General features: G+C 36.2%; 1 protein-coding gene across 1 annotated transcript; it reads right to left on the reverse strand.

The window, feature by feature from the left end:
- Positions 1-10,718: 10,718 nt before the first annotated feature.
- On the reverse strand, positions 10,719-22,469 carry LOC130963662 (outer envelope protein 39, chloroplastic-like). The gene is made up of 11 exons (XM_057889764.1): positions 22,371-22,469; positions 21,867-21,936; positions 21,739-21,774; positions 21,477-21,621; positions 20,528-20,686; positions 13,503-13,573; positions 13,340-13,418; positions 13,059-13,174; positions 12,213-12,360; positions 11,501-11,570; positions 10,719-10,884 (listed from the first exon to the last, which is right to left on the reverse strand). Exons 1-11 carry the CDS (start codon positions 22,402-22,404, stop codon positions 10,727-10,729), a joined length of 1,086 nt encoding a protein of 361 aa, XP_057745747.1. The 5' UTR covers positions 22,405-22,469; the 3' UTR covers positions 10,719-10,726.
- Between the last annotated feature and the right edge of the window lie 493 nt (positions 22,470-22,962).

The raw sequence follows: 22,962 nt of genomic DNA on the forward strand, positions 1-22,962 counted from the left end.
CAAAGATGATTATGTGAGAGGCGGAGGATGGTGGTGGAAGTGCTTGATATGCCATGGGCCGAAGGGCCGTAATTGTTAATGAATTGGCTGGTTATGGATTTAACCGTGAGCCGGATGGCTAGATTATTGCCGTGTTACGGCGGAGCCATGATTATAGCTATGTATAAATGCATATATGCTGTTAAATGAATTGTGAATGTTACACTTCCACTGTTGGAGATGAGAGTTTCCCTGGGAGGAAGCAGTGGCTAGCCACCACGTGCTCCAAGTTGAGACTCGAAGCTCTTTTGACCCTATGTCATAAGTGTGGCCGAGCACTGTGAAAGACCCGGATGAGCTCGCCCCCCATAAATATTCACCAGTGAAGGTGATGGATATAGATCATGATTATAATCAAGTTTATGATGAGTATAACTCGAGTTGGGGATGCGTGACAGAGGGACAGTCCAATGGTTAGCTACCAGGACTTGTCGGGTTGGCTCTATAACCGACAGATGATATCATCAGCCACTAGGGACAGGCATTCATCATATGCATACTATATGAATTGTTTGAGATTGCCTATTTGACTGCATATTACTTGCTAATTGTCTAAATGCCTTATTTGTTCCTATTTGTATATTTCTTGTTTGCTATAACTGTGTTTGCTACATTATACTCCTGCTGGTGGTTGGGAGGTGTGAAGGAATTGGAAAGGGAAGTATTAGTTAGACTGAAGAATCTTTAGTCAGTCGCCACATATGGTTTAGCTTGTTTATAAGCCTTGAATTATCTGGAGGAAATTCTAGGATTGCCTTCGACTTTCCTCTATTATTATGTATTATATATGTGGAAGCTGTTACCATGCTGGGGACCTCCGGTTCTCACCCATGCGGATTTTGTGGTTTTCAGATGCAGGACGTGAGGTTTCCCGCTGAGGCATGCTGGAGACTTCTAGATTTGCGAAGATCCTTTGTTCTCGGGACTATGTTTTGGTTTATATGTTTTGCTTAGATACTTTTATCTCCATTAAATAATACAACTGTGATGACTCCTCTTATGGGAGATTTTGGAGAATAGGTTTTATGTATTTGTGTCCCTTTGGGTTTTCTTTGGGGTTTTCCTTATTTTATCATATGTATATATTGCTATGCTCGGACCGGTTATCTTCGCAGCCGGATTTTGAGTCTTGATATTCCTGTTTTTGACACTCCTTTGTATATATATAATCTCGCGTTGGTTATCTTTGTTCGTTACGTTATCGATCGGAGTGTTGCGCTTTCGAGTTGCGATTTTTGTTTACCCCTTTTTCTACAAAGGCTCCTAGTTATAATCAATCATTCATACTACTATACGTACTAAATTTTTATTTTAGAGGTTGTAATACCTTGCCATCTCTGAATTATGACTTAAGCATAAGACTCTGTATGGTAGGGTGTTACATTATGGTATCAGAGCAGTTCGTTCCTGTAGAGCCTGAGGGATGGACTGACTATGCTTCTGTGCATTCTCTGTATGTGTGTTATGTGCTATTAGTATATCTGCTTGATATAATTGGCATAAACGTTCATGAGCATGCATTTGGGACTTTGAAGCACTAGACTTCCGATATTGAGACTGATCAACTTAATATCGATTGTTTGGTGTGTATAGGAACCAGATGGCGCCTCGAGTACGCGGTAGAGGTAGTGTGAGAGGTCGTACGAATGCTCGTGCGTCAGAGAATAACCCTAATGACCCGGTGAAATTTATGACTGCGTTGGAGAACATGGCTGCTGCTATGCAAGCCACTACTGAGGCTCTTGGTCAACAGATGAACAACCATGGTAATGATGGAGGTGGAGTTCAGGGCCCGATGACACTGGCAAACTTTTTGAAGGTTAATCCACCTAAGTTTAAGGGAACTGCTAGTCCGACTGAGGCTGATACATGGTTTCAGGCTATAGAGCGAGCACTGCAAGCACAAGTGGTACCTGAAGGACAGCGTGTTGAGTTTGCTACCTATATGCTCACAGGTGAAGCGTCGCATTGGTGGCAAGGTATCCGACGTCTTCTGCAGCAGGGTGATAACTATATCACCTGGAATGTCTTCCAAGAGGAGTTATATAAGAAGTACTTTCCGACTTCTGCTAGGACGGCCAAGGAGCTTGAATTGTTACAGCTGAAGCAGGGTACTATGTCCGTATCAGAGTATACTGATAAGTTTGAAGAGCTGTTCACATTCTCTCATATGTGCCAAGGGACTCCGGTCGAATATGAGGAGTGGAAGTGTGTTAAGTATGAAGGAGGACTCCGGAGCGATATTTTCAGTTCAGTGGGACCAATGGAGATCAGAACTTTCTCCGAGTTGGTAAACAAGTGTAGGGTTGCTGAAGAGTGTGTAAAAAGGGCGACCGCTGAGAAAGGGAGTCACAAAGGTTCATTCCCACATAACCGAGGAAAGGACTTTGCACCTAGAGGTCCGTCTTTCAAGAGGGGAAGCTCTTTCAAGAGACCCAACAACAACAACTTCCAAGGAAAAAGGTATGGGAAGCAGCCTCAGAATGAGCAAGCTTGTACTAGGTGTGGGAGTCACCATCCGGGAGTCCCGTGCAAGGCCGGATGGAGGTTGTGCTACAGTTGTGGAAAAGTGGGGCATAAAGCCGCCAACTGTCCAGGGAAGCAGAAACAAGGTGCTGGAAAGGCACAACAGACTGGTCGGGTGTTCACCACTTCAGCTATAGGTGCTGAGGGATCCAAGGCACTTATTCGAGGTAACTGTAAAATGGCTGGTCAAACTTTAAATGCTTTATTTGATTCGGGAGCATCACATTCATTCATTGCATTTGAGAAAGCCCATGAGTTAGGATTGAAGATTGTAACCTTAGGTTATGACCTAAAAGTATATAATGCTACCCATGAAGCCATGGTAACTAGGCTAGGATGCCCGAAAGTTTCCTTTAGATTCAAGCAGCGTGATTTTATTCATAATTTAATCTGCTTACCGATGATCGGTCTTGATCTTATCTTGGGATTGGACTGGTTATCTAAGAACCATGTCCTGCTTGATTGTTCTACAAAGTCGGTGTACTTTATGCCGGAAGATACAGAAGGGACGGTTGTGGTGAATAATTATTACTTGAATTCGATGATGGTGAAATGTTCCGGAACCGAATGTCAGGGTATCCTGTTGTTAACCGCGGGCGTTTTGGGTGATGATCAAAGGTTGGAACAGATTCCGGTTGTGTGTGAGTTTCCGGAAGTGTTTCTCGATGATATTGATGAGTTTCCACCTAACCGTGAGGTTGAGTTTGCTATTGAATTGGTGCCCGGGGCGGGACCAATCTCAAGTGCTCCTTATAGGATGTCACCGTTAGAGATGAACGAGCTAAAGTCTCAGTTAGAGGATTTGTTAGGAAAGAATTTTATACGACCAAGTGTCTCTCCGTGGGGTGCTCCAGTGTTACTGGTAAAGAAGAAAGATGGGAGTATGCGGCTCTGTGTGGATTACAGGCGGCTGAACAAGGTTACAATAAAGAATAAGTACCCATTGCCGAGAATTGATGATCTCATGGATCAGTTACAAGGAGCTGGAGTTTTCTCCAAGATCGATTTGCGATCCGGATATCACCAGATAAGGGTGAGGGGTGAGAATATCCCTAAGACCGCTTTTAGAACTCGTTATGGTCATTACGAGTACACTGTAATGTCCTTTGGATTGACGAACGCTCCTGCGGTATTCATGGATTACATGAACAGAGTTTTTCGTCCGTTTCTGGATAAATTTGTTGTTGTCTTCATTGATGACATACTAATTTATTCCAAGACTGAATAAGAGCATACGGAACACTTGAGGACCGTGTTGCAGATTCTAAAGGAGAAGAAACTCTATGCAAAACTGTCTAAGTGTGAGTTTTGGAAAAGTGAGGTGAAGTTTTTGGGCCATATGGTGAGTAAGAAGGGAATAGCCGTAGATCCAACTAAGGTGGAGGCTGTGATGGATTGGAAGCAACCAACCACCGTAATAGAGATAAGGAGTTTTCTGGGCTTAGCTGGCTATTACCGAAGGTTTATCAAGGGCTTTTCACAGATAGCTTTGCCAATGACAAAGTTAACCCGCAAAGACACTCCGTTTGTTTGGACTCCTGAGTGCGAGGAGAGCTTTCAGACATTGAAGAAAAAGTTGACCACTGCACCTGTGTTAGTGTTACCTGAGCCAAACGAGCCATTTGAGGTGTACTGTGATGCCTCATTAAAGGGTCTAGGGTGCGTGCTGATGCAGCACCATAATGTTGTAGCGTATGCCTCACGACAGTTGAGACCTCACGAAGTTAGTTACCCTACGCACGATTTGGAACTCGCTGCGGTTGTGTTTGCCTTGAAGGTGTGGAGGCATTATCTCTATGGGGTTAAGTTCCAAGATTTCTCTGATCATAAGAGCTTGAAGTACCTCTTTGATCAGAAAGAGCTTAATATAAGGCAGAGGAGGTGGATGGAATTATTGAAGCACTACGACTTTGAGTTGCATTACCACCCGGGAAAGGCGAATGTAGTGGCGGATGCGTTAAGTCGAAAGTCATTATATGCGGCTTGGATGATGCTTCAAGAGGAGAAGTTGCTCAAGGGATTCGAGAGTCTGAAAATTGGTGCTCGAGAAGTATCCGAAACCTTATGTTTGAGCCGATTAGAAATCTCAAGTGACTTTAAGTCCGAATTCCTAAAGGCTCATCAAAATGATGAAGCATTATAGAAGGTGTTACCGGCTATTGAGCAAGAAAAACAGTGGAGAGTGTCGGAAGAAAAAGATGGGTTATGGAGGTTCAAGGGTAGGATCATTGTGCCGGATGTTGGCACTTTGAGGCAAGATATCTTAAAGGAGACACACAAAAGCGGATTCTCCATTCACCCGGGAAGTACTAAGATGTACCATGATTTAAAGGCGATGTTCTGGTGGCCGGGTATGAAGAATGATGTGGCGGAATATGTTTCAAAGTGCTTAACTTGTCAAAAGGTAAAGATTGAACATCAAAGACCTTCCGGGATGTTGCAACCTTTAGAGATTCCACAATGGAAGTGGGAAAATATTGCAATGGACTTTGTGTCAGGATTGCCAAGGACTAGGGCTGGTTTTGATGCTATCTGGGTGATTGTGTACCGACTGACGAAGTCAGCTCACTTTTTACCCGTTCGGATGACCTACACCCTTGAGGAGCTAGCACGGTTATACATAAAGGAGATTGTGAGACTTCATGGTGTACCTGCTACTATAATCTCTGATAGAGATCCTCGTTTCACTTCAAAGTTTTAGGGTGCATTTCAGAAAGCCTTTGGAACCCGATTAAGTTTGAGCACGGCTTACCATCCTCAAACAGATGGTCAATCTGAGAGGATGATCCAAACACTAGAGGATATGTTGAGAGCTTGTGTTTTGGACCAACCGGCGAGTTGGGATCGGTATATGCCATTAGTGGAGTTTGTATACAACAATAGCTACCATGCGAGCATCGGGATGGCTCCGTATGAGGCCTTGTATGGGAGAAAATGTCAATCTCCGCTATGTTGGAATGAAGCTGGGGAGAAAGGCTTGTTGGGGCCGGAAATGATAGCTGAGACTACTGAACAAGTCAAGAAAATTCGAGATAGGATGCTTACGGCGTAGAGTTGTCAAAAGAGTTATGCCGATCAGAGGCGAAAGCCCTTAGAATTTGAAGAAGGAGACCATGTTTTTCTTAAGGTTACTCCGACTACGGGAGTAGGTAGGGCGATTAAAGCAAAGAAGTTGAATTCTCGATACATTGGTCCATTTTAGATCCTGGAGAGGGTTGGACCGGTGGCGTATCGAATGGCTCTACCACCTCATCTTTCGAACCTGCACGACGTGTTTCACGTGTCGCAGCTTCGGAAGTACACTCCTAATGCTAGCCATGTGTTAGAACCTGAGTCGGTTCAGTTAAGGAAAGATTTGACGCTTCTAGTGGCTCCAGTCAGAATTGATGATACTAGTATTAAACGGTTGCGTGGAAAAGAGGTTTCATTAGTCAAAGTGGCATGGAGTCAAGGCGGTGTTGAGGAACACACTTGGGAACTTGAGTCGGAGATGCGAACGGATTATCCGCACTTATTCTCAGGTAATTGCATTTGAATTTTGTGGGCAAAATTCCCAATTAGGTGGGTAGAATGTAAAACTCGGTTAATTAACGGCTAATTAACCCATAAATGAGAATTTATTCTAGAAAGCCCAAAATGTGATATTTATGGCTAAATGTGATAGAGGAGATTGAGACAAGAATTTCAGTACCAATTTTATAGAAAATGGATCAAGATTGGACCGAACGGGCCAAACCGGGCCAATCGGACCCAAAGTGGGCCCTTGACCCAACATAACTAAACCAAAACCCTAGTTTTCAGCACTCTTTCTCCTCACTTATCACTCAAAAACGCTGAAATGGAGGCCATGGAGGGGAGAACTCTCTCTCAAGTTCTTTCTCTCACTTGATCTTCAAACCACCATAACTTTTGATCTAGAGCTCCGATTGCCGCTCCATTTACGGCCACGCGTTCACCGCGGAGAGCTCTACAAAACCCATACAATCAATCTTGAGGTAAGCCACGTTTCGCTCTTTGAAGTTCTAGCCTTGTTTTCGAGTTTCATGAGCAAAAATGTTGAGATTTTGGGCTTTTTGATGTTATAGGACCCAACTCTCTTGAAGGAGAAGGTTAATCTTGTCTCCTTGGACCTTGGGTGTGGTAAGATTCTCAACCCTAGTGTAATTTGTTGTTCTACGATGATTGGGTATTGAGATGTTGTGTATGGGTATGATGATTGTAGCTTAAGTTGTGTATGTGTGAATATTGGAGCTTGATTGGTGATTTTGGAAAGCTTAAAAAGGGATTTGGTGGTGAAAAATCTGTTCTTGGAGGTGTTGAGGCCTTGAGAGCTTGTGGATAAGTGATTTGGAAGTGCTCCGATTGAGCTTGGGAAATCGGCTAAGGTATGGTCTCGGTTTCTCGTATCTGATATGTAATGTGGTAGAAAATACTTAGGCTAGAGGCCCTAAGATAGGCATTGAATTGTTGATGTTGTTGAATGGTTGATACATATGATGTGGTCATATATGTGATGATGATTAATGATGCCTTGATAGTATGATGTATGAGAAATATGCATGTTGTGATATATGCTTGATGATTGGTTATGGTTGAATTGTGGGTTGAACCATGTTGATGGTGAGTATGATATTAATTGTGTACAATTATGGTTTATTGGAATTGGTGTTATTGAGAATTGGCATGAGGAAGAGTATATGATATGTCAATATATTTGAGTTTGAGCCACTTGGGTGAAGTGGGTTAAAATGATGAGATAGTGATTTTGGTAAATTGCGGTAAAGTCTCAATGTGTGAGTTGAGGAGGCTTGATGTTGGATTTAATATATTTTGATTGATTTCAAAGAAAAGGGATGAAATTGGCATGTTTTGATTGATTTTGAAAAGAGTTGGAAATGGCTTGTTTTGAAAATGGCATATTGTGGTTTTGTATGAAAAATATGGGGACATAACTTGAACTACGGATCTTTATTTTGTGCCAAATCTATTTAGAAATGAAATTGGATCCGGGATGTCCATGCCGTTCGAAGAACGGGTGAAAAACGATTTAAAATGAGGAAGTTATGTCCGTTAGAAGATTGGGGTTTAAATCTGTGAATTCTGCAGCTTTTAACTTAGAAAATTTTTAGCAGAATGAACCCTCGCGCGTAGGCGCACTTGGCGCGTACGCGTCGTTCTTCCGGAAAACACCATCCACGCGTGCGCGTGGTGTATGCGGGCGCGCCGATGTGCTGCACCCAATGCCCAGCCATTTTGCCCGAGAGTTGTGCCAGAATTGTGCCAGCTTTGTGCTAGGGGCACGAGAGCACCCACGCGTGCGCGTCGATTGGCTAATTTTCAATCCACGCGTTAGCGTGCATGACGCATACGCGTCGATGAGTTTTTGAGGCCACCCACGCGTGCGCGTGGAGTGTGCGTACGCGTGGCCCTGTTTTCATCCCAAAGTTGATTTTTGAGTTTTAAAAGCCAAATCTCATACTTCTAAGCCTCCGATCTCACCATTTTTGTCTTAAATCATTATGATATGTCTAGCTATGAGAAAAAGGGCTAGTGAATGTGGTAACTTGCGAGTGAAGCAAGGGAAAAATGAATGATCAATGAGGATCAAAGATGATTATGTAAGAGGCGGAGGATGGTGGTGGAAGTGCTTGATATGCCATGGGCCGAAGGGCCGTAATTGTTAATGAATTGGCTGGTTATGGATTTAACCGTGAGCCGGATGGCTAGATTATTGCCGTGTTACGGCGGAGCCATGATTATGGCTATGTATAAATGCATATATGCTGTTGAATGAATTGTGAATGTTGCACTTCCACTGTTGGAGATGGGAGTTTCCCTGGGAGGAAGCAGTGGCTAGCCACCACGTGCTCCAGGTTGAGACTCGAAGCTCTTTTGACCCTATGTCATAAGTGTGGCCGGGCACTGTGAAAGACCCGGATGAGCTCGCTCCCGTAAATATTCACCAGTGAAGGTGATGGATATAGATCATGATTATGATCAAGTTTATGATGAGTATAACTCGAGTTGGGGATGCATGACAGAGGGACAGTCCAATGGTTAACTACGAGGACTTGTCGGGTTGGCTCTATAACCGACAGATGATATCATCAGCCACTAGGGACAGGCATTCATCATATGCATACTATATGAATTATTTGAGATTGCCTATTTGACTGCATATTACTTGCTAATTGTCTAAATGCCTTATTTGTTCCTATTTGTATATTTCTTGTTTGCTATAACTGTGTTTGCTACATTATACTCCTGCTGGTGGTTGGGAGGTGTGAAGGAGTTGGAAAGGGAAGTATTAGTTAGACTGAAGAATCTTTAGTCAGTCGCCACATATGGTTTAGCTTGTTTATAAGCCTTGAATTATCTGGAGGAAATTCTAGGATTGCCTTCGGCTTTCCTCTATTATTATGTATTATATATGTGGAAGCTGTTACCATGCTGGGGACCTCCGGTTCTCACCCATGCGGATTTTGTGGTTTTCAGATGCAGGACGTGAGGTTTCCCGCTGAGGCATGCTGGAGACTTCTAGATTTGCGAAGATCCTTTGTTCTCGGGACTATGTTTTGGTTTATATGTTTTGCTTAGATACTTTTATCTCCATTAAATAATACAACTGTGATGACTCCTCTTATGGGAGATTTTGGAGAATAGGTTTTATGTATTTGTGTCCCTTTGGGTTTTCTTTGGGGTTTTCCTTATTTTATCATATGTATATATTGCTATGCTCGGACCGGTTATCTTTGCAGCAGGATTTTGAGTCTTGATATTCCTGTTTTTGACACTCCTTTGTATATATATAATCTCGCGTTGGTTATCCTTGTTCGTTACGTTATCGATCGGAGTGTTGCGCTTTCGAGTTGTGATTTTTGTTTACCCCTTTTTCTACAAAGGCTCCTAGTTATAATCAATCATTCAGACTACTATACATACTAAATTTTTATTTTAGAGGTCGTAATACCTTGCCATCTCTGAATTATGACTTAAGCAAAAGACTCTGTATGGTAGGGTGTTACAGTTTAAGCGGTGTGGGTTAGGCGGACTTTTGCTATTTGACGGTCTCAATTTTTTAGTCCAACCCACTTCTTTTGGCGGGTTGCGCAGGTTGGACCGGCGGGTTTAGGCCCGTTTGCTAGCCCTACCTACGACACATGCATGGTATCCCATTTGTAATAATATTGTGTAATCATATTATTAATTATCCCATTTGTAACAATAATTTAGAATTTGTTTAAGTGTCATTATAAATTATTAAAGAAATATTTTTTTCTTTTAATGTATTTGATAAAATTTTATTAATAAAAATAAAAATATTAAAGAATAAAAAAATATTTTTTAAATTATAATTCAGATCTTTTTTTTAAAAAAAAAAATTATTTTTAACATAATAAATAAATAAATAACACTTTATATTATGAGTTTAATTTTGATGCACTGACAGTGTAAAATATTTTATACAGCCATGTAATTACAACCGTTCTCTTAGATGACCATTTCCACAGTTAATGTAAAAAGTAGTTATTTTTGCTAATGTGGTGTTATATGATTAGATGAAAGTGTAAAATGATTTTACACTAGATGTCCTGGTTTTGATGGTCAAACTTGCTTCAGCTGTAATCTATATTTGTTTATTATTATAATTATGTTTTTGATGAAAATTTGGTTTATAATTATGCTTATTAGATATTTATAATTACAAAGACTTTAATGTTTGTGAATATAAAAATTATAATTTTTTTATACTTTTAGAAATTATAAATTTATTAAAATAATTGTAAAATTATATATATTATTTAATAGTTAATAGTAAAAAAAAAAAAGAGATAGTCTGCCAACCCACAGTTAATCGGGACAGGGTAAAATTTTAGAACTACCTCACTAGACGGGGCGGGGCGGGCTTCCCCGCTTGCCACCCCTAGCCATAGGAATCGATTATGTTGTCCATTACATTATGAAAAAGCCTATGATAATTTTTAGATAGAAAAAAAAAAAGATTAATCAGGGAGAAAGATCTATTTCATATTTTATATATTTGGTTAATTACAATTACAAATACCTATTTTAATTACCATTTATACTAATTCTAACAATATCTAACTCTATTTCTGTTAATTAGTTCAAGCGCAATATGTAACTCTATTTCTGTTAGCATTCAAAGAACCAGATTGTTAATTCCAAAGTAAAGTGTTCTTTGTTTAAAAGCATTGATAGCACAATCAGCTGTTATTTGAACCAATTCAGTTTTGAATCGAATGCCATAACCAATCCCAATCCCTGATCCTGGTTTACCCTTCCTTAATCCTGGATTTCCTGAAAGATTTTCCATTTCATGAAACTGTTAAAGACTTAAAGCAGATCAATTTTACACCAACAACTACACAGAGAAGTTATTTGTATACTTAATTTGTTTTAATTTGTGCATTAAATCAACGTTGTATATACTTTTTAAATAGACATCTAAATTGGTTCTTAATAAATTTTAAATCAAATATTTTAGTCTCTTAATAAATTTTTATTTTTTTATAAGTCTTTGAAAATTATTTTCTTTAAAAAGATTCCTCCATTCATTATTTTAAAGAGGGACTAATTTATATTATAATAATATTTTTTAAAATCTAGTTATATTGTAATAAAATTTGTTAGAGATTTATTTGTTTAACACGTATATTAAAATAAAATTTAATTAAAGCAATAAAAATACAATTTCTACAACAAAAATAATTTTCGAACATTTTTAGTGAACAAAAATTTTTTAAGAATCAAAATTTTCAATTTAAAATTTTTTGATAATCAATTTGAATATTTATTCTATTTTTTATTACGAATAAGATATAAAATTTGTAAGTAAATAATTTCACATCTTATCCGATAATAAAAAATATATAAAATAAAAATGAATACAAATAATAATTCACGTAGAACTCACCAAGCACTCTATTACTAGACCTTAGGTCAGACCCAAAGTCTAAAAAAATAACACCAGTAAGTTGTTTGTCCTGTAAAAAAAGAGTGATCAATGGCTTAAAGATCAAATTTAATTTGTATTACAAGAAGAGCATTAATTAATTTAGATACTAAATTTTAATCTTCATACATAAGATGCTTATATAAATCTGTCTTTCATGTGTTATGAAATCAAAGCAATACTTTAAAATGTGAGAATAATGTTAGATATATTTTACACAAAAATGATCTAAAATAACAAATATTATGAACTAGTTAACATATATGATACTAATTAACTTCTCTTTAAAAAAGTTAAAGAGGTAGTAAATATAAACATAATAAATGAGAAAATTTTGTGCATAATATTTACCTAAACAAACAAGAGATGAGTGTAATTTATTCTAAGATAAGCAATTGAATAACTTAATTATTATATGTAGGTGAATTCTAATATATACATCTATATATTTATGGTGGTTATATAAATATTATTAAAATTATATTTTTTAATATTTTACTAACATTTTTTAGTAATATTTTTAAAAAATATTATTAAATAATAAAAAATATTACTTTAATTTTAATCATATTTTTTAAAATACTATAACCATCATAATTACTGTAACATAAGTATACTAAAATAGGTAACACTAATTGTAAAGTATTATTAGGCAGCATTATTATTACTATACCAATGGGAATGAGAATTCATTCTTAGAAACCACAGATGAGTAACCAGAACCAACTGCACCTTCACCATAGCCTCTTACACTGTTGGGGCCACCAATTGCAAATGCTTCATATGGAGCAGTGGCTCCTACAAGTGAACCACCATTAAACCTGCCAAGTAACATTGCAAATAAATAAATAATCATAATAATAATAATTAATTAGCTAGCACAACAACAGCAAAATCTTTGTTTACTTTTATCATTAATTGTACTCAAGAAGAAAGGAAATGTGCAAATGTTGATTGTCTCATAGTTTTTATCTCTTTGTATATTAATTTCAAGGCTAAAATGGTAAATTACTCTTAGTCTACAAATAACTCTTCTTTTAAAAGAATATGTAGTAAATATATAAATAAAAAATTTAATTTTAATACACTAACACTGTCTAATTATATTCGTTCTTTAAAATGATTAATCATATAGTTAATATATTAAAAGTAATTATTTTAATTTATGTAATGTTATATAATTTGATACACATATAAAATTATTTTACATTACATCAAAATTAAATTTATAAATAAATTATTAAAATTATACGAAAACAGATAAAAATTAGATTGTTTTGTTGAGTTACACATGTCCTGTTTGAAAATTTATAAAATGATTAGCACAAATTGATAGAGGTTATTAATGTAAGGGTAAAATTATAAAGAATTAATTAACTAATACTACATATATTACAGCTCTAAAAACTAAAATGATAGATATTGCTTGATAAAATGTTAACCTTTCTAAGACATTTATTACTAATTCATTAATAACAACATCTTAAAACATCATAAACACAAGTGAATTGGCACTCACAAAGTGGAGAAAAATGCTGATCCAATTTTGACTCCTTTTGAAGCAGAAAACTTGAACCGATTAAAGATTGCTAAGTTTGGATGAATTGGAATCCCTTGTTCAACTCTAAAACTGTACTGAAAGCAGAGTAAATTTGAAGCTATTAGCAAATAGAATTAATACCGTGACTTTATTATTACAGTTAAAAGTTTAATTAAATATGAAAATTATATATATATATATTTGTGTGTGTGCGTGTTCTCTCTCTCTAATAGATTAGAAAACCAATGAAAAAGACTTACATGAGAAAATTTGTGATCATTTGCTTCTTCAAATCTAGATTCTTGACTAATCACTACCATGTTGTCATATGAATTTCCACTACATAAAATTTAATTTTACATTATTATGTGTATTAAGTTAGTTTTATATAAATAGCACTGAATATTTATGAATTTGGTCAACCTTAAAGTCAACGGAAAACCATCTAGGTCTCTGCTTACTGAGCGGCCACAATCATTTATGAAATGAATATGCTGCAAAAAAATTAAAATAAAAATAAAAATTCAAGTTGTGAGTTGTGACTTTATTATTTAATTTGTTTCCAACCTCAAAAATATGACCAATTATTAAAGAAAGGTGTTTCGCCACAAAATAAAATAAAATAAAATAAAAAGAAAAGGAAGGAAAGAGGGAAAGAAAGGTGGTGGGACTGAAAATTTACATGAAAAACTAATTATTATATAGGCAAAATTTAAACGAAATTTATTGACATGGTAATCCATAATTCCATATAGAGTTTGTTTAATGGGATTCTATGAGAAGTAGTACTACTCTCCAATCTCCTATCTTAATTAAGAAAAATATTTTATATTTTTTCTTTTTCTGTTGCAAATATCTATCTATTTGTTTATGAAAAAAGACAAATATCTGTAGATATTAACCAAAAAAATCCAAAAGAATTAATTCTAACATAATAAACATATAATACAAATTAATTTAACATCATCTAACTTGTATATTAAAAAATTATAATCTACTCATCATTAAAAGAACAACACATATAAGAAAATATAACATGAAAATTCATCTTCATCCATGCCACTCCAATTAAAGTATGATTTTTAATTTTAGTCTTAGTTTTATATGCATAAAAAAATTAATATATATTTAGTAATTTCACATGTCATAAAAATTTAGCGTGTAATTTATGGATGAAAAATTTTGGATTTAAATATTTTAAAACAAAAAAATTAATAAAATAAAAAATTTATTATTATTATTAAATTTATATTTTTATCATATTTAAATTTAATTATTTTAATTTAAAAAAGTTAATTAATTATTTTATTGTTTTATTAATTCTTATTTTAAAAGATCTTACTTCAAAAAATTTTGTTCTCTCTACCTCATTCCTATTTCTCCTCTCTCTTAAAGATATGATGGGAGCTCAAATTTTAAAACTAAACACAACTCTTGAGAGGCTATTAATAATAATCCTCTCACTTCTATAAATAATTAATGAAAAATTAGCCACCTTCATGGACGAATGATCCTCCAATTTTAAAGATTAGTCTTATTCATTCAAATTTGTTAGAGAATCATTAGCATCAAATTAGACCAATTAGTATCGTCTATATTTATATAGTATATCTGTATATTAATTATAGGATTCTATGCCTTTATTACTCTGATTCATTTAGCACCTATAAATACCCCTTGTATATTGTACCTTTTGATCATAACTCAATAATACACTTTTCATATTATTCTCTTAGTCTCTTGTTTCTAATATGGTATCAGAGCTTAGGTTCTTTTTTTTTTTTTTCAATGCATATTAGTTCATAGCCCCATTGTTTTTCTTTCCGGCAGTGTTCTTTGGCCTCCTTTTTCGTTCCCTTCTCGACGCTTTGGTTCGTCAACCCCGTAACCATCTTGTTCACCTTGTCGCCGTGATTCCAACGCAACCGGAACCGCCGCCATCCTCCACCGGACGCGCCGCCACGCGCCGCCGAAAGACGCTGCCACGACCAGGTTGTTCTTCCTTCCAGATTCCACCCGTGCCTCTTTGCTCTCGATTTTCGTCTTGTTTCTGACGGTTTGGTTCGTCACCTCCGGTATCATCGTGTTCTCCTCTTCGCCGTCTTTCCAACGCCGCCGAGATCTCCGTCATCAGCTACCGGACGCGCCGTCACGCGCCGCTGGAATCCCGCTGCCCGCCTCCATCGTTTCTCCTTCAGAAGGTTCAGCAGCCGTTGGATCCGAGATCCAATCAGACGACCCTCGCGCTGCCACGTGTCGCGTTGCAGCTACCCTTGGCTGACCCGCGCACGCCTGCCCCGACCCGCACACGCCCGGTCCGACCCACCCGCACTTCCACCTGGCAACCTGCGTGTCTCTCTCCCTCCACTCAGGTGCTGCCACGTGTCCTTGTGTCGCTGACGTGGCACTGACGTGGTTGCTGACGTGGCGGACAAGTGGGACCCTCCCTAAGGTTTTTTGGTGAGCTCTTTCCGATTTTGCCATCCGTTTCCTCATTTTCTGCTCAGAAATTGCAGTTTTTCTCTCCTCCCCTTGTTCTCTATGACTACTTTTATGGAAAAGTCAGATGTTTTTGCTGCCACAGACAGAAAAGGGGCCTTCTGTCGCAACTGTAATCGTTTCGGACACCCGTTCTCCAGCTGTCCCTCTGTTGAATGTTGCACATGCCACCAGAAAGGTCATATTAGCTACCATTGTACGCAACTGTTTTGCCATTATTGCAAGCTCTCGGGACATTTGATTACTACCTGTCCTACTCGCCCACCACGTCCTGCGCCTGCTTCTACTGTTGAATCTACCACCACTGCTTCCCTCAACTCGTCTCCTGTCTCTCTATCTGATATTGCGTCTCTTCTTCAACGTCTTCTCTCCCTTTATGGTAATACCCCTGCTTCTCTTTCGACCCCTCCAGGTACTTCTAAATGGTATTTTGACTCGGGATGCTTTAATCACATGTCTCCATTGCGTGATCTCTTCTCGTCTCTGTCTACCACTACAAATGGACCTTCTGTCAATACTGCAAACGGTTCCCTCTTGCACCCAACACACAAGGGTTCTATATCCCAGTCGACTCTTAATCTTCCTGATACTTATTATATTCCCAAATTAAACTTTAATCTTATTTCTGTTGGTCAACTTGTTGATCTGGGTTTTGAAGTCACTTTTTCTGCTTCTGGTTGTCGTGTACAGGATCCTCGGACGGGACAGATCATCGGGACTGGACGTAAGGTCGGAAGGCTGTTTGAACTCGAGAAACTTCATATTCCTCATGTACCAAATCTCTGTGCTGCTTCTTCTCCCTCTACCCTTCACTTATGGCATCAACGTCTTGCCCATACCTCCTTAGGAAAACTGCGTCCTCTTGTGTCCCAGGGTGTTTTAGGTCAGGTTCCAAATGAATCTTTTGATTGCATTTCTTGTCAAACTGCCAAACAACCTGCTTTATCTTTTCACAATAATTCATCTCTTGCTTGCTCTCCTTTTGATCTCATTCACTCTGATGTTTGGGGCCCCGCTCCCACTGCCTCTATGGGCGGAGCTCGATACTTTGTCGTTTTCATTGATGATTATTCCCGTTTTACTTGGGTTTATTTGATGACTAATCGCCATGAGTTACCCCAAATCTATATCAACTTTGCTACTATGATTAAAAGTCAATTTTCAAAGGTCATTAAGGTTTTCAGACGTGATAACGCTATGGAATACCGTGATTCCAAACTCTTAACCTTTCTTGCAGAACAGGGCACTTTGTTTGAGTTTTCTTGTCCTGGTACGTCGCAACAAAATGGTAGAGCTGAACGTAAACACCGTCACATTCTTGACTCCGTCCGTGCAATGCTCCTTTCTTCTTCGTGTCCTGAGCGTACTTGGGGTGAAGCTGTTCTTACTGCTGTTCATGTTATTAATAGACTCCCCTCTTCTGTTCTTGGTAATGTTACTCCCTTTGAGCGTCTTTATCATACCTCCCCAGATTATAGTTCTCTTCGAGTTTTCGGATGTGTATGTTTTGTTCTCCTTCAGCCTCACGAACATAGTAAACTTGAACCTCGAGCTCGTATGTGTTGTTTCCTTGGTTATGGCACTGAACACAAGGGTTATCGTTGTTGGGATCCTCTCTCTAAACGTGTCCGTATATCCCGTCATGTTGTCTTCTGGGAGCATCACATGTTTTCTCGGTTCTCATCCTTTGAGTCAATCCCTACTACTCAGTCACCTCTGTTTACTAACCCAAATGTTGATCTTTTTCCTAGTGATGATTCTACAGATTCTATCTCGAGTGACCCTCCACAGCCTCCTGTTCTTCCGCCTTCTCCATCTCCCAATGATTCCAGACCGGACGATGATCCTGCCCCTACTGTCATGCCTCCTCCTCCCGCTCGTTCTTCAAGGGTAAGGAATCCACCTCCTCATCTTCTTGATTATCATTGTTTTTCTACTATCCTTCATCAACATGAACCTAAGTCATTCAGAGAAGCCTCCACAAATCCAAATTGGCAACAAGCAATGCAGGAAGAAATACAGGCACTTGAAAAGGCACACACTTGGAATTTGGTTGATCATCCTTCTGCTCAAGAAGTTGTAGGCAGCAGATGGGTATACAAGATCAAGACTCGCTCTGATGGTTCTATTGACCGGTATAAGGTGCGATTGGTTGCTCAGGGTTGTACGCAAGAGTATGGTATTGACTATGAAGAGACTTTTGCTCCTGTTGCTCGTCTCACATCTGTTCGTGCTCTTCTTGCCATTGCTGCAGTTAAAAAATGGTCTCTCAGTCAAATGGATGTGAAGAATGCTTTTCTTAATGGAGATTTGAAACAGCAAGTATATATGAAGCCCCCTCCGGGTTATTCTTGTCCCTCTGGCAAAGTTTGTCTCCTTCGCAAAGCACTCTATGGGCTTAAGCAAGCTCCTCGTGAATGGTTTGACAAGTTCAGCACTACCATATGCAGTCTTGGTTTCACTTGCAGTCCTCATGAGCATGCTCTCTTTATTCGTAAAAGTGAACGTGGAGTCGTTCTTCTACTTCTGTATGTTGATGACATGATCATTACTGGGGATGATGTTGATGGTATCTCTAATCTCAAGGCCTCACTTCACCAAACCTTTGAGATGAAAGATCTTGGTTCTCTCAGCTATTTTCTTGGTCTCGAGGTCATCTCCACCAATGATGGCATCTATCTCTCTCAGGCTAAGTATGCTTCAGATCTTCTTGCTCGCGCTGGAATTACAGATAGTCGCACTGAGTCTACTCCTCTTGAGCCTAATGTTCGATTTACCCCTATGGATGGCACTGTTTTGGATAATCCGACTCTCTATCGACAGTTAGTTGGCGGTCTCGTCTACTTGACTGTCACCCGACCAGACATCGCCTATCCAGTTCATGTACTTAGCTAGTTCTTGTCAGCTCCTCGTACTACTCACTATGCGGCAGTTCTTCGCATTCTTCGCTACATCAAAGGCACTCTATTTCATGGCCATTATTTTTCGGCCCATTCCTCTTTGTCTCTTCAGGCTTACTCCGATGCTGATTGGGCTGGTGATCCCACTGATCGTCGTTCCACTACTGGTTACTGTTTGTTTCTTGGCGACGCTCTCATTTCTTGGCGTGCTAAGAAGCAAACGTTCACTGCTCGCTCAAGCACAGAAGCTGAGTACCGTGCCCTCGCTGACACCACTGCTGAAGTTATCTCGGTTCGTTGGCTTCTCGCGGATCTGGGTGCTCCTCAGTCGTCCCCTACTGATGTTCTTTGTGATAACCGCAGTGCTATTCAGATCGCCCATAATGATGTTTTTCATGAACGCACCAAACACATTGAGATTGATTGTCACTTTGTTCGGCAACGTATCCTTATTGATGCTATTCGTCTCATTGCTGTTGGAACACTAGATCAGACTGCTGATATCTTCACGAAAGCTCATCACCCGACTCGTTTCCGGACTTTGTTATCCAAACTCAAGTTGGTCTCCTTAGCTCCCACTTGAGTTTGAGGGGGGATGTTAGAGAATCATTAGCATCAAATTAGACCAATTAGTATCGTCTATATTTATATAGTATATCTGTATATTAATTATAGGATTCTATGTCTTTATTACTCTGATTCATTTAGCACCTATAAATACCCCTTGTATATTGTACCTTTTGATCATAACTCAATAATACACTTTTCATATTATTCTCTTAGTCTCTTGTTTCTAACAAAATTAAATAAGCTGAATTTGAAAAATATCAGTAATTAATATTTTTTATTAATATTATTTAATATTTAATTAGTATTTTATTTTTTTATTATTAAGATATAAAATTTAAAATTTAATACTTAATATTTAAAATATTAATTAAAAATAATAAAATTTGCTAATGATATAATTGTTTAAAGTTTTTAGCAAGAGAGAAAGGCGAGGAAATAATTGGCATAAGGAAAAAGAATTGGGGCGTAATGCTAGAAATAAGAAGATATGGTTTTCATATCCAAAATATTTCCATTGAAAAATTTTTTAAAATTATTAATCAATTATATTTTTATTTTTTATTTTTTATTTTCATTAAAAATAAAAATAAAAATAAAAATGGTCAAACCAATTGCACCCTTAGATTCTTTTAATTGAAAAATTGCATTCTTCATGATAATAATATCATCTACGCAAACCTCAGTCACAAAATGTGGTAAATATTATTCCCAATGTGAAATATCCTATAAACTAAATGAACAAGCACTATTATGTATGCAAATCTGAGAGATCAACCACCATACACAAATGAAACATTAAAACATCTTTTTACTTGAAAATTTTTGCAACTGTCTCGCAAAACTCTCTACACCTTTCTAAAGCTGATTGGAAGAAGAGAAGGAGGCGGCGGCTTAACCACCCACGAGGCCGTCACCATCGCTCCCACACCCCCTCACTGCCTTCGAGTAAATCACCGCATCGGTCAGTAGAAAAAGTCCACAAAAATAATAAGCATGACTTTTTTTATTGTTGGCGTTGATGGTAACTATTATAATCATTTCTAAAAATACACAAGTACACAAGAATAAATTATATTTAATAAGAATTTTTTTAATTTCGTATATTCTTATGTATTCCTATTTACTTTCGAGACGATGATAATAGTTGTCATTGTTTATTTTTTAACTATTTTTTTTTAATCCAATCTGATATTTATAAAAAAGACGTATTGAAATTCGTAGAGATATAAAACAAACTCTATGAAAATATATAAATTATAGAGTTCGTGAGGTGTGGCAAATTTTCCTTAAATAAAAAAAAACGTATTTAAAAAATTAAAATAAAAAAATTGAGTTTGAAAAAATAATAATTTTTTATTTTATTTCACTGAAAAATCTGATGTAACATTATTCACGGAAATTATAATAAAGATACTTCATAGTCTCATAAATGAGAATATAAGATAAATTAACCAAAACTCATCTTAATTATTCACCAACCTTAAAGTGCACACTAGTTGTGGTTTTCCAATTGTAGCTTGAAGGTTCATTCATATCCAACCCAATCGACAATTTTGATATCTTTACGTCTCCACTTGCTGAATGGCAGAAATTGTTCATGGGAATTCCATGAATACCAATCTCAGGTTTAAGTGAATGCTGGAAAAAAAAATAGTTCAATAATGCCATGCATGAATTTCTTATTTTATTTACATTGTTTAAGATAAATTACATTGAATTTTTTTAAAATTCAAACGTAATTATTAAATATATCTTTTTTTTTAATTGTCTAACATTTTACCATCATGTAACCACCTCTCTTCAAATTTATTTTTAAAATACGAACTGGTCAAAGTTGTTTTTTATTTTTTTAAATTGATTCATTAGAAAACATATTATTACTTATTACTAAACATGTGTTTTGCATGCACAAAAATATTTATATTACTAGTTAAAATATTAATTAAAAAAATAAATAGGACAAGAGTGCAAATTGGACAAGTATAAGGTAAATATTAGGGTATAGAAAATAGAGGTTTTATGTCAAATAAAAAAGGTAAATTAATAAACACAAAAAAAAATGAAGTCGTAATAAGATTTAAATTATGAAATTATCTGACTTAATAATTTTATTTTTAAAAATATTATTTATACACTAAAATCAATTACTAAAATCAGTCACCAATATATTTATGTATAAATATATATTTTATTTAATTTATTTTTAATATATATTTATATTTCAACATGTATTTTATACTGATAGCTGACTTTAAAAATTAATTTTGGTATACATATAGTTTAGTCGTTTTTTTTTTAATTGGTTGAGTCATTTAAAATTGTAATATCAAAATATTTTAAGAATTCAATCGAGTAATTTATTTATCTTTTAACTTCTTTCTAATGCTAATTGACAAATCAAAATATAAGCCAAAATGGTAACACAAACCACAATATTTAGAGACCTTTGACCAAGACATGGAGGTCTTGGTGTCCTATAATTTATCAACAAGTTTGAATCATGCAACCCTTTGTGCCATGAAACATCAAGCAAATCACCATTGCCAAATAGTGTAGGTAGCTTCAAGCAAAGGCTACAACAATGGAAGAAATTAATTAAAAGTTGAAATATTTGGTTACACCTCTTCATTGATGAAAACAATACAATTAGTAGAAATCCAATTTAATAGAGATCAAAACAAAATTTGTACCTTCCATTTGCAAGAGAAAATGGGCCGCTAAATGTCCTGTTAGATTTCATTGAAATTATTAATTTCAGAGAAATATATATATATAATCAAATATATTAATTCTGAGCTTTGTTTTTTTGAAGCATAACCTGAGAGGAGAGAGCACATTAGAAGAACTATAAAGCTTTTGAATCAAATTAACTCCCACGTCAAGTTTTGCTGCCATACGTGTAAGTTAAGGATATTATGTCATAAAACCACATATCTGATCTCAAATTAAAATTGAAGTCACTAGAAAAAAGTACTGAATATTACGTTAATCACGTATGAACAAAATCAGAAGTAATTAATTAATTGCATTGTAGTGTTTTAAAATCCTTATTATATAAAATATCAGACTTTGATATTACATGTGAATTAAACTATATATATATATATATATATATATATATATATATATATATATAAATGTGTGTGTGTGTGAAAAATATATATTCGAGACATAATAATAAATAAATAATAATATATGAAACTTGTTATAAAATAAAGCAACAATAACAACAACAACAACAACAACAATAATAATAATAATAATAATAATAATAATAATAATAATAAATAAATAAATAAATAAATAATTGAAAGAAATTTACCTTTGCCAGCATGGATACTTTGGTGAGCTCCCATTTCGGAGTAGCATTACATTCAAAAGATTGCAAGAATAATGAATGAATGATGAAACGGAATTCAAAGGTGAAGGGAGACCAAAAATATTTAGTTATGTCGTTGGTTGCAACATACGATCGATTATATTCCATCATCAATGTTATGGTGAGGTTGAAAAAGGGTGAAAGAATGTTCCAACCTTTCTTGCTTTGATATTCTTTGTTTCGCATACCACTATAAGTTTGTCACACTCTTGCTTCATCGTTCATTTTACCTATGAGTCTGTTAGGAATCTCATAAAAAATATAATAGCAAAATTGATTTAGTTCACAAATCGATCATATATCATGATTGCATTTGACCAAACAAAAATAGAATAAATTGAACGGATTGTAAGTGGACATGAGTAATTCAATTAACAACAATGCTATATAATCAATAAATATTATTATTTTATTTAATATTTAATTAATAATAATTTATATTTATATGTATAGAATTTTATATACATAAAATATATAAATAGTATTTGAATAATATATAATGTTTTTCAGACACAAATGTATAATAAGATATAGA

This window comes from Arachis stenosperma, chromosome 2 (genome assembly GCF_014773155.1).
Source record: "Arachis stenosperma cultivar V10309 chromosome 2, arast.V10309.gnm1.PFL2, whole genome shotgun sequence".
NCBI classification, from domain to species: Eukaryota; Viridiplantae; Streptophyta; class Magnoliopsida; order Fabales; family Fabaceae; genus Arachis; species Arachis stenosperma.